Raw genomic sequence first — 10,879 nt, forward strand, 5'->3', positions numbered from 1 at the left:
TACTACATGGTTACTGCAAAGAGAAATGCTCTACATTTTTGTCTCCTTTCACGACGCCATATTGTAGACTGCACTGCAGTTACTCCCATGGAGGGTGCATTGGAGTTCACGCCTCCAAAATGGCCGCGTTGTGGCTATGTCGGTATCAGCAGAGGAGACACTTTACAGTTCTGTTATGTCTTCCTCTAGTGATAGAAAACAGCTCAGTGTTACTACTGGGGGATGAGGCGATAGGCTAAGAGGAGGGCTGATTGGCATTAGCGTAGCCAATGGTAGGAGAGAACTGCGTGTGGGCGGGATTAGGGTGATGACTGTGATTAGCGTCCTACAAACGAGGAAGTGTGATAACTTCCAGGTGATGGGGGTGTACGGGACGGCTCATGTATGTACCGGGGGGAAGGGCTGCAGGGGGCACTAGTCACAGCTTGCCAAGTCTCACCCTGTAATGGGCATTGTGTAGCTAGCATGTGGCAGTCCATGTATCACGGCTTGCTGGGACTTGTGGTCAGCTAGTTTCAGTACAGCAGATGCTGGATCTGTCTGCCCAGGGCGCCCGGCATTCTGTGTGGCATGGTGCCCGCCACTATAACTCTTATTTCTGTTCTTGCAGATCCGCGGTGACCTCCATGACGATGTTCCTGCTGCAGGCGTGTGGAGTTGGGTGATCGACAGTTCGATGGCAGCGACAGAGTTTCACCGGCCGCAGTTGGGGGCTCGGTACGGGCTGCGGGCGGCGCTGGTAGTGCTGTCTGGGTCACTGCTGGTGGCGCTCTTCCCTCTCAGCGGGCTGGAGGGGCAGTATAAAGCGGTCCTGAAGGTCCTGCTGCAGTGTAACCTGTGGGGGGCGAGCGAGCAGCTGCGCACGTACAGCGGACAGACCACCGGACTCGCCGTCACTTCCACCGCTATCGAACTTTTGGTGTTTAAACAGAAACCGTCTTCAGGTAAAGGAAAAAAATCCATTTAGGAGGTCGAGAAATGTTTTAAAAAAACATTTCTGTATCTGTTTTTTTTGTATTGTGGTTGGTCTTGCGGATGGGCCACGGGTCGGATGGCTTCCATTGACTTCAATGGAAGCTGTCCGCGCGGAGTCTGCACAAAAATATCACATGCCACGGTTTAATTTTCGCTCGCAAAAAGCGCAATTGCTGCCCGATTGAGCAGACATGCGAATGTTCTTGTCTTGTTGCGGGTGTCGATCGTGGATTCCACAATCCAAATCCGGTCGTGTGCCACCGGCCTACGGCAGTGTTCCCCAGACTCCATTGCTCACAACCCCCCCAACAGGTCATGTGTTGAAGATCTCCATGAGGTCCTTTTACACGGCAAGACAAAGTGGAAGGAGCGCGCCGCCGGCGGTGACGTAGGGATCGTAGAGCGTTGGTTGGCATGGGTTTACGCATTGGATCATTACCTCGCCGCAGGTGTTCTCTCTATAGGATATCCTCAAATCATGACCTGTTGGGGGTCGTAAGGGGTGGAGTTTTGGAAACGCTGGTCCAAGGGTCCCTATATCAAATGCATAAGCGCCCGACTATCACCCCCTTGCCTTACATGAGTGATGGCCGCCTTCATTCACCATAAACGGGAGTTGCTCAAAGATTGGGCGCTCCTGTCTACACGGCCCGACAGCCGCTTGGGCTTCAGTTCTTCTAACCAAGCGGCTCCAACAGGTGAGTTGTCGCCCGGTCAGCGGCTGCGTGCAGACGGGACGATTATTGCCCAATTCAGCTGTTTCCAGTGAGAACTGGGGTGATAATTGCCCCGTGTAGAGGTGCCATAAGGGAACATGTTCCACCAAGGTGTTTGATGTATATTTACAATGTGCCGTCATCGCTCTTAGCTGGCTTACTAATAAAGGAGTCGTCTCGTAAAGACAGCTCATGTCCATAAGCATCACTAGGACATAAGGAAGTCCTGGAGGGGGGTGGAGGGTAGGGAACGGGGAGGCGCAGGTCTCTAAGAACCAGAGGCAGTCCCTTTAAAGTAATCCTCCACCTTAAAACTGAATATTTATCTGCTGGTGACATTGCCAGATGCTGACGCGTTTGAGGGCTGTAGCAGTGATCAGTGCTGAGGAATGAGGCTGGGCTCTAATCGCAGTCAGTGGCTTCCTGCCAGAGCCTCCAGCATAGCAGATCTGGCGGAACATAAGAGGCAAAATGTTGCAGCATACTGCGCTATTCCATCTGAGAAAATGCTAAAGGGAGGCCGGCCGCCGGATGGACCTCCTTGTAGTCAGCGGGGGCTGTGTCCGCTGCCATTGTTTCCATTGTTTGGCGGATACGTATATGTACCGTAGTAGTAAAACAGCATATCTATCACATATCTATCTATCTGGTTAGTCGGGGCCGACTGTCGGCCACTTTATGGATCAGCCCCCTCTGTGCGGTTGTTTTCTTCTTTCAGATAGGTAATTTGCATGTTTGTGTCGGCTTTCATAGTCTTCACCAGCGTCTTCTTTTGCCGCTGACCGCTCCAAGCATTACCGATGTTTCTAATGAATTCGCTCGCATTATGAGACTTTGTTTCATCATTTTTGCCCTCTGATGAAAACCTTGGCGTGATGCGGTCTAACACTGTTTTGTTCGTAATCTTGGCGGTCCAAGGAATTTGTAGAAGTTTCCTTCAGCACCAACGGTCAACGGCATCAGTCTTCCTCCGGTCCGTTTTTCTTCAGTGTCCAATACCTGCAGCCATACTTTGTAAATGGGAAAGCGACTGCGTTGACTATCTGGCATTTTGTCGCAATGTTGTTCTAGCTCTTACCCCTACTGAATATTGCGCTTCATCTAGCGTGATTCATTGTTTTATTTTGGGTCCGGATTCTCCATTGCGGTTGTGTGTTTTGTTTTTTTTTCGATCCTTGGCAGATAAAGTCTTGAACTGCTTTGAATTCCTCAGTGTTGATTTTGGGTTTCCCGTACCGTTACCGCCTGTTGTCACAATCTTGGCTTTCCTGCTCTTCAAGTATCGGCCGGCTGCATCACTTCCTTCATTAACGCTTAGTATCAGTTGTTCAAGATCTCCCTGGCTTTCTGCCAGCAAGGTTGTATCATCTATCACTACTTTTTATCAACTCGCCCGTCTTAAATAGAAACTTTATTTCTATGTTTTTGTGTTTTTGTTTTTTTTTAAATAGATTGTTAGGCCCCCTTGTAGAGCTGGAGTCCACATGTGGAATCCCGCAGCAGAATCCAGCTCTGGCAGTGGCGTCCGCACGTACCTGCTCTGTCGGCTTCTTTTCTGTACTGCGGATGGACCCAGCAGCCCACTGTCACACATGCGCAGTACAGCCTTTTTTTTTTTTTTCAAACTTTCTTTTTTCTTCATCGCCGCTAGGTGACTATGTGGAATCCGTGACCTGTCCGCAACTGTTCATTGCAGACGGGACACGGATCAGACGGCTTCCATTGACTTCAATGGAAGCCGTCTGTGTGCAATCCACGGAAAAATGAAGAATGCTGTGATTCTTTTTTTTTTTTTTTTTTTTTTTTTAAAACAGTGGATTTTTTGCACTGCACCATAATACAGGCAGTAACTCCTGATCAGCGCAAGATAAGTATTAAAATGTATATACAAGGTTATTCAGTGAATGGTAGGTGTAAACTGTAAAACGGTCATCAAATACGTTAAAGGGGTATTCCATGCCTTAAAATTGCTTTGGAACCACTCTGTACTACCTGGTTGCTTTTGATCAGGACCCTTTGAGTTCCACAGCCAATCACTGGCCACAGCAATGACCTTCTATAGCCAATGATTTTACATTGATCCAGGCGTAGTAAATTCTATTCCCACAGCCCGATGTGTATATATACTTATTTTACAGGCTCTGCAGTTCTTGTTAATACATCTTCATAAATTGACACTGTATGTATAAATACTATATTACTGGGAGAATATAATATATTTTACTATTTCAGATGTCAAGTTTGAAGCTAAAGCTGCATTGAACCAAGCGCTGGAAATGAAGCGGCAGGGCAAGAGGGACAAAACGCATAAGCTCCTTCTCCACGCCCTGAAGATGGACTCGGATCAAGTGGATGCCCTTAATGAGCTTGGCATTTTTCTAGAGGAGGAGAAGGATATCATACAGGCAGACTATCTCTATTCGAAAGCGTTAATGATCTCGCCACACAATGAGAAAGCGTTGACCAATCGAGATCGCACCTTACCGTTAGTTGAGGAAATAGATCAGAGGTATTTTAGCATCATTGACAGCAAAGTCAAAAAAGTGATGTCCATCCCAAAGGGTAATTCTGCTCTTCGCCGGGTCATGGAAGAGTCTTACTATCACCACATTTACCACACAGTTGCCATTGAAGGAAACACCCTTTCATTGTCTGAAATCCGCCATATCATTGAAACGCGTTATGCCGTGCCGGGAAAAAGCCTCGAAGAGCAAAATGAAGTCATTGGGATGCATGCGGCAATGAAATATGTCAATGACACTCTAGTATCTCGTATAGGATCTATTACGACCAACGATGTACTGGAGATACACAAGAGAGTGCTGGGCTACGTGGACCCCGTTGAAGCTGGCCGATTTCGCGCAAACCAAGTGTTTGTTGGCCACCATATCCCACCCCATCCCAGGGACGTAGACAGACACATGCAAGAGTTTGTCCAGTGGCTGAATTCGGATGATGCAATAAACCTGCATCCGGTGGAGTTTGCAGCTCTAGCACATTATAAACTGGTCTACATCCACCCCTTTGTTGATGGCAATGGAAGGACTTCACGGTTGCTTATGAATGTGATTTTGATGCAGGCAGGTTACCCCCCAATAACCATCAGGAAAGAGCAGAGGTCGGAATATTATCATGTCTTAGAACTTGCAAATGAAGGTGATGTGAGACCTTTTATAAGGTTCATTGCCAAATGCACGGAGACCACCCTAGACCTCCTGCTAATAGCCACAGTGGAGCATCCTGTGGGGCTGCCAGAGCCCAATCCGGACAGCTTTGAGTGCAAACAAACTATTCCAGTCAAGACTTGAACTCTAACTAGAACTCCGTGGCCTTTGATGCCTTAGTTACACCTAGACTGTTGCTCTTTACCAGCAACATCTCATTAATTTATTTGATGCTTTTTGCTGCTAGTTTGATTCTACGTCTTTCACATTTTGTTGGAATGTAGAATTATGGTCCGTGTATTTATATATTAAAGGGAATTTGTCGCCACCTCTAATGTTGTCCTTTCTGGGGGCAGCATTGGTTAGTGATGGTGACGCTGATCGCAACAATATGTCTTATGTATCTGTAAAGCAATTTGGTGGAAACTTCCATTTTAGTAGATCAGCATACACAGATGGCCACAGGAAGTAGTCCTCCATGTTCACAAGCTGCAGCTAGCCCCCCACACTCCCACCACTGATTGACAGCAGTCTGCTTGCTACTGTGCATAGAGAGACAACTGACGATCAGTGGATGAAGGGTCCGGTGAGCAGGGATAGCCTAAAGCTCATGAATATTGAGGACTACTTCCTGTAGTCCACTAGGTTTCTGACAAACTGCTTCACAATTATATAAGTCACACACACTGTCACAATCGGCTTGGCTATCGCTACCCTATTCGGCCTTCACCGAGGACAACATAAAGGTGGAGGCAGATTCCCTTAAAGGCGCTGCACAGATTCTCCGTAATGCAGTTCATAGAAAATATTGCTTAGAGCAACTAAATTACTCTAGTAACTAGTGGAGTTACTTTCAAGTTATCATCTGCCCAAAAAGAACACTGATCTGTTTCTATAGACAACCTCCTCCACTTTTTAGACTGCTCCAGAATCTATAAATGCTAACTTCAAGCTGATCTGGCATTGTACTGTGGTGCCCTATCTAAGGGCAGCCTGTTCCCCGGGTAAGCCTACTCTACCAAAAACTTATGTTGTCTGACTGTGGGAAGAGCAGAACTTGTACTTGAAAAGAACTCATTCATTTCAATGGGTTAATTCACATGAGAATGGCTTTTGTCTCCGACAGGCCAGGCCCTATGTCTGTCTTGGACTATTTTTGGGTGATTCAAGTTCAAGAATTGCCCATTATTTGCTTAGGCCGTGAAAGAGAACTTTTTTTTTTTTTTTAAATATACAATCGTACATGAGTCCAAAATCGCTGGTAAACGAGTGCAATGTGGATCAGATTTTCAGTGACCTACATTGGACTCGCCTGTGTGAACATACCCTAATGGGTACTAAGAAGGAATACAGAGGTATTTCTTTTTTGGTACGTTAGGAACAAGTTAGAGCTTGTGTGGCTCTTCTTTTTTTTATTTTTATTTTTTTCCTGTGACCAGGCAATAAATAGACCCATGACAACACTTAAAAGGGTTGTCCCGCGAAAGCAAGTGGGGGTATACACTTCTGTATGGCCATATTAATGCACTTTGTAATGTACATTGTCCATTAATTATGAGCCATACAGAAGTTATTCACTTACCTGCTCCGTTGCTGGCGTCCCCGTATCCATGATGCCGTCTAATTTCAGCGTCTAATCGCCCGATTAGACGCGCTTGCGCAGTCCGGTCTTCTCCCTTCCGAATGGGGCCGCTCGTGCTGGAGAGCTGCTCCTTGTAGGTCCGCCCTGTCACGTGTGCCGATTCCAGCCAATCAGGAGGCTGGAATCGGCAGTGGAGCGCACAGAGCCCACGGTGCACCATGGGAGAAGACCCGCGGTGCATCGTGGGTGAAGATCCCGGCGGCCATCTTACTAAGGTAAGTAAGAAGTCGCGGGAGCGCAGGGATTCGGGTAAGTACTGGACGTTTTGTTTTTTTTACCCCTGCATCGGGTTTGTCTCGCGCCGAACGGAAAGGGGGGGGGGGGGGGCTATTGGAAAAAAAAACCGTTTCGGCGCGGGACAACCCCTTTAAGACTCCTTACACAAAGTCACCAGCGAAATATTTTTGTTAGCATTGGTTATGTAACTCCAGGGATTTGAGCCCTGGTTTAACCATAAAGTAGTTTTAACTAATAAGGAAGATAAAGTAATACCTCTACAGCGCCACCTATTGGATGACAGCATTCCTGCAAACCAATGCTTGATGCATTATACAGGTCTGAAGAGCAATGATTGGGAATTAAAAGCCAAGCCAGAATTCATACACAGACTGTTTGGGGGATTTTGGCCAATAGGTGGCGCTGCAGAGGTATTGTTCCATCTTACTTATTTGCATATTGCCCAGAGCAGCATGCATGGCCTTATAAGTCTCCTCACTTACCTTCTTGGTAGTTTTAACTGTTACATTATTCCAGGCTTGTGAATACTTCCATAAAGGATGACTACTACGGATTTGCATTATTGCACTGCGGACAGGTTGGTGGATCTGTCGTATGTATAGTGGAGTCCATCGTTTTATTGATTTGATGGCCGGTATCTCATTGAGCAGGTTGCATTATGTAACAGAAATAAAAGGGCTGGCCGTAGCTGTCAAAATAATCAAATCCATTGACTTTACCTTGGGCTTTTGGCCCCATCCAATTCCATAGTGTGAAGGGTTTCTCTCTTAAAAGCATTGCTGCGAGGGGAGAAAGTAACACCGTACCGTCTAGAGTGACTCCATACTACAGCGCTGCAGGGATTTTTGTCTTTTCTTTATTTATACATTTTCTAATAAACCACAGTATGGGCCCAAGAGCCCAAGTACAACAGAGTTATAACAAATCATGTGCTATAAACATAGGGAATCCTCATCTTGTATCACAACTAAGTGTCCGCACCCCATCATCACCAGAAGGATGGCAGAGTTCACACTTTAATGCTAAAAGCGGCGGCATGTACTGGAAATCAGGCGGTAGGAGACCCCCGAGGCTGAAATCTGCATAAAAAGACAGTTGGGGGAAATGAAGAACAGGAAAAACTGTCATTGGTTCCTATGGGCAACAATCACAACACAGCTTTCAAGCACTATAAGGAGAAGATGTAGTAAGATGTTTGTTTTATATGCCTGTCTTAACCCCTTAGTGACCAAGCTTTTTTCGTTTTCTCGTAACTCCTTTATCTATCCATCAACGTTGCTGTATGAGGGCTTGTTTTTCGCGGGACGAGTTGTATTTTTCAATGGAACTGATCACATGATAACTTTATTCTATGGGTCAGTACGATTACTACGATGCCAAATGTATATAGTTTTTTCTTTGCACTGTTTTTTTTTTTCCAAAGATTTTAAAATTTTTCTGCCGCCATCTTCCGTGCGCAATAGCTTTTTTATTTTTCCATTCACATAGTTGTGCAAGGGATCTTTTTTGCGGGCCATCCTGTAGTTTGCGTCAGTACAATTTTGGAATGCATATGTCTTTCTGATCGCTTTTTATTGCATCTTTTTGTTTGGAGACAGGGTGACAAAAAAGCACATTTCTGGCATTCTTTAATTTTTATTTTTTTCTGACAATGTTCACCATGCGGGGTAAATAACGCGTTCCTATGATATATTGGACTTTTACGGATGCAGCGATGCCAAATAGGTATTGTTGTTTTATTTAGATTCTTTTATTCTAAATATGGCAAAACGTTTTTTCAAACATTCATAACTTTTTTTTACTTTACTGATCCTTTTTTTTTTTCTCTAGTCCGCAGACGGGATGACAACTTCCAATGCTTTGATCGCTCCTCTAGTATGATGTAATGCCATAGCATTACATCATACTGCAGTTGGGCAGGCAGTCTACAAGCTGCGGCTTATCGGAGCTGTTGCTGACGGGTGTTGGCTATAAGAAACACCTGCACGATCTCCCTTCATACATGTCCTGTAGCTGCAGGCTGTCAAAATGCATATGTGGTCGTCAAGGGGTTAACATTATCCTTGTCAGCGCACAATGTGCCTAATATATATATGACTAAATGTATCTTGGCGCCCACAGAAAATCTAAGCCAGCGAGGAGCACAGTTTACGCCAGCTGTAATTTATATATAAATGTGTTGGTCCAGGGCAGCAATACCACTTTAGCAGTAAAGTGGCATAGAGTGATGTTGCTGTCAAAAAGTCACAGGATTTTTGCACCAGCAAGGCTTTTGCCAAATTTAGTTTTTTCACCCTTTTTTTATGCTAAAATACTTCTGATAAATTTTCTCTATAAGAAATGAAAGCTGGGCTCTGATTGGTTGCTACAGGTTAAAGAAATTTTGTTTTCTGTTATGGATCTCTGCCATTGCCCTACAGCAAGCATTACTATAGTAGAATTGTGACTGGAGGTCTTAATGTCCCCATTAACCAGTGTCTACAATATAATTAGGTAATCTAGTGAAGCCAAGATATTAGAAATGAACTAACATAACTTTTAATGGATTTACGTATGTTAGGCGAAGCAGTTTGCACTTTATATGTTCAGAATTGTTAAATTGTGCAAAATAAATTATTTTGGTATTGGACATTGTATCAATATATGGCAAAGTATTGGTCGATATTAACTACAAATCGGATAAGATGCAAGTCATAAAGTTGGTAAGCCAAACTTCTGTCTCTGATTTTCCCACACCAACTTTTCTTACACGATTCATAATAATTAGTAATAGGTTTCCTTCCATAAAATGATATCCAACTTAATATATAGTACCCTGCAGAAGTTTTAGGCAGGGATGGAAAAAATGCTGCAAAGTAATACCTCATTTACACTGACAAATCACTCAAAAGTCGCTCAAACAACAGTCTGAGTGACCGTTTTGAGTGATCATCTTTGCATAACTCTTAAGTAGGTAATTAGTTACTTAAGAGTTATGCAGGCAGAGCAGGACAATGTTGCTATCGCTCGGTGAGCAATACAGCTGTTCTGCATAGGCAAACAGCTGTATTGTTCTCCACGATTATAGCTCGTGTCCCGCTGTGTACTACCAGCGGGATACGAGCTGAAAGAATCTTATCAGTGCTGCCGACTGTGATAACAACCTGCATCACTGATAAGAGTTCATCTACATGGCACAACTCTCACCCCAATTCACTTTTTCTAGCGAGGAGCCCTAAGCTTGCACTACTAAATGGCTGCCTCACTCATAGTTTAACCCTTTCCAATCCAATTTGTATCCTGGTTTTCCTAGGGGGCTTACTTTTTTTTCTGCCGTTATACAATGGCGCGATCTTCTGGCTAAAGCCAGTACTGCATGAGGTGACACATTGGATAGGCTCCGACAGCAAAGAGGCTGGTAATATACAGTAAGAGAACCCCGACGGATGTCTTCCAACATCGGAGCTGTACAGCCTTAAATCATAATGTCTTTAGACGTCAGACAGTGGATTGGAAAGGGTTAAGACCGTCCAGTGTAGGACTTTATGGGATTCTGTTCTTTTTTTACTTCCTTTACTTAAACCAGAAATATCAGTTACTTTGTTAATCTAAATAATTTATCTGCATTGGAAATATGAATGTACTATAATTCTAAGAGTTTTTTTTTTTTCCTCACAGAGTTCCGTTTTCTACGTAGCTGCAGCATGCATACTATTCCAAGCCTTGTGAGATACCTTCAAAGCGTATCTGTCACCAGACTGTCCTCTTTATATAAGGGCATCTTTAAGATGGCACCCTTTCTTGGGAGGTGGGGAGATGGATTACGGTATGGCTTCATTAACGCCTAACACTTAATAATTCTATCAAGCTGCTACCAAGACATCAGCATGCTTGGAACTGTTGGACAGCTCAATGATCCCTCTTGTCGAACCTTTTGAACTGCAAAGCAAGTATAATACACTCCACATTGAGGGCATTGTAGATTCTTTTTATAGGGCTGTATCTACTTGTGGGTTTGTGTTCCCCCTACATAGAACCAATACTCTATATATGAAAGTGGAGTTTATGTGACGTTATAGTCCCTAGATTACAGGGTTGTACTTTATGCCTCCTTCACACGGGCGACAAAGTCACATTGCTACAAATCGCATGTATGTGAAGCCCAT

The 10,879-nt window shown here is 44.5% G+C and overlaps 1 protein-coding gene across 2 annotated transcripts; it reads left to right on the forward strand.

Moving 5' to 3' along the window:
* Positions 1 to 308: 308 nt before the first annotated feature.
* Positions 309 to 6,306, forward strand: FICD (FIC domain protein adenylyltransferase). 2 transcript variants are annotated; one of them, XM_066603836.1, is made up of 3 exons: positions 309 to 355; positions 611 to 944; positions 3,924 to 6,306. In XM_066603836.1, exons 2-3 carry the CDS (start codon positions 677 to 679, stop codon positions 4,997 to 4,999), a joined length of 1,344 nt encoding a protein of 447 aa, XP_066459933.1. In that variant the 5' UTR covers positions 309 to 355; positions 611 to 676; the 3' UTR covers positions 5,000 to 6,306. The 2 variants fall into 2 exon arrangements, with proteins under 2 accessions (XP_066459933.1, XP_066459931.1); XM_066603834.1 differs by having other exon boundaries at positions 332 to 382.
* The last annotated feature ends 4,573 nt before the right edge of the window (positions 6,307 to 10,879 follow it).

The sequence above is a fragment of the Eleutherodactylus coqui genome, chromosome 5, assembly GCF_035609145.1.
Source record: "Eleutherodactylus coqui strain aEleCoq1 chromosome 5, aEleCoq1.hap1, whole genome shotgun sequence".
Lineage (NCBI taxonomy): Eukaryota > Metazoa > Chordata > Amphibia > Anura > Eleutherodactylidae > Eleutherodactylus > Eleutherodactylus coqui.

Excerpts from the sequence above, each read along its gene's own strand:
- FICD (XM_066603834.1), top strand. The coding sequence starts at position 359 with ATGGGGGTGTACGGGACGGCTCAT. Across the intron at positions 383-610 it reads GGGTGTACGGGACGGCTCAT|ATCCGCGGTGACCTCCATGA; the intron begins GTATGTACCGGG and ends CTGTTCTTGCAG. Across the intron at positions 945-3,923 it reads TAAACAGAAACCGTCTTCAG|ATGTCAAGTTTGAAGCTAAA; the intron begins GTAAAGGAAAAA and ends TTACTATTTCAG.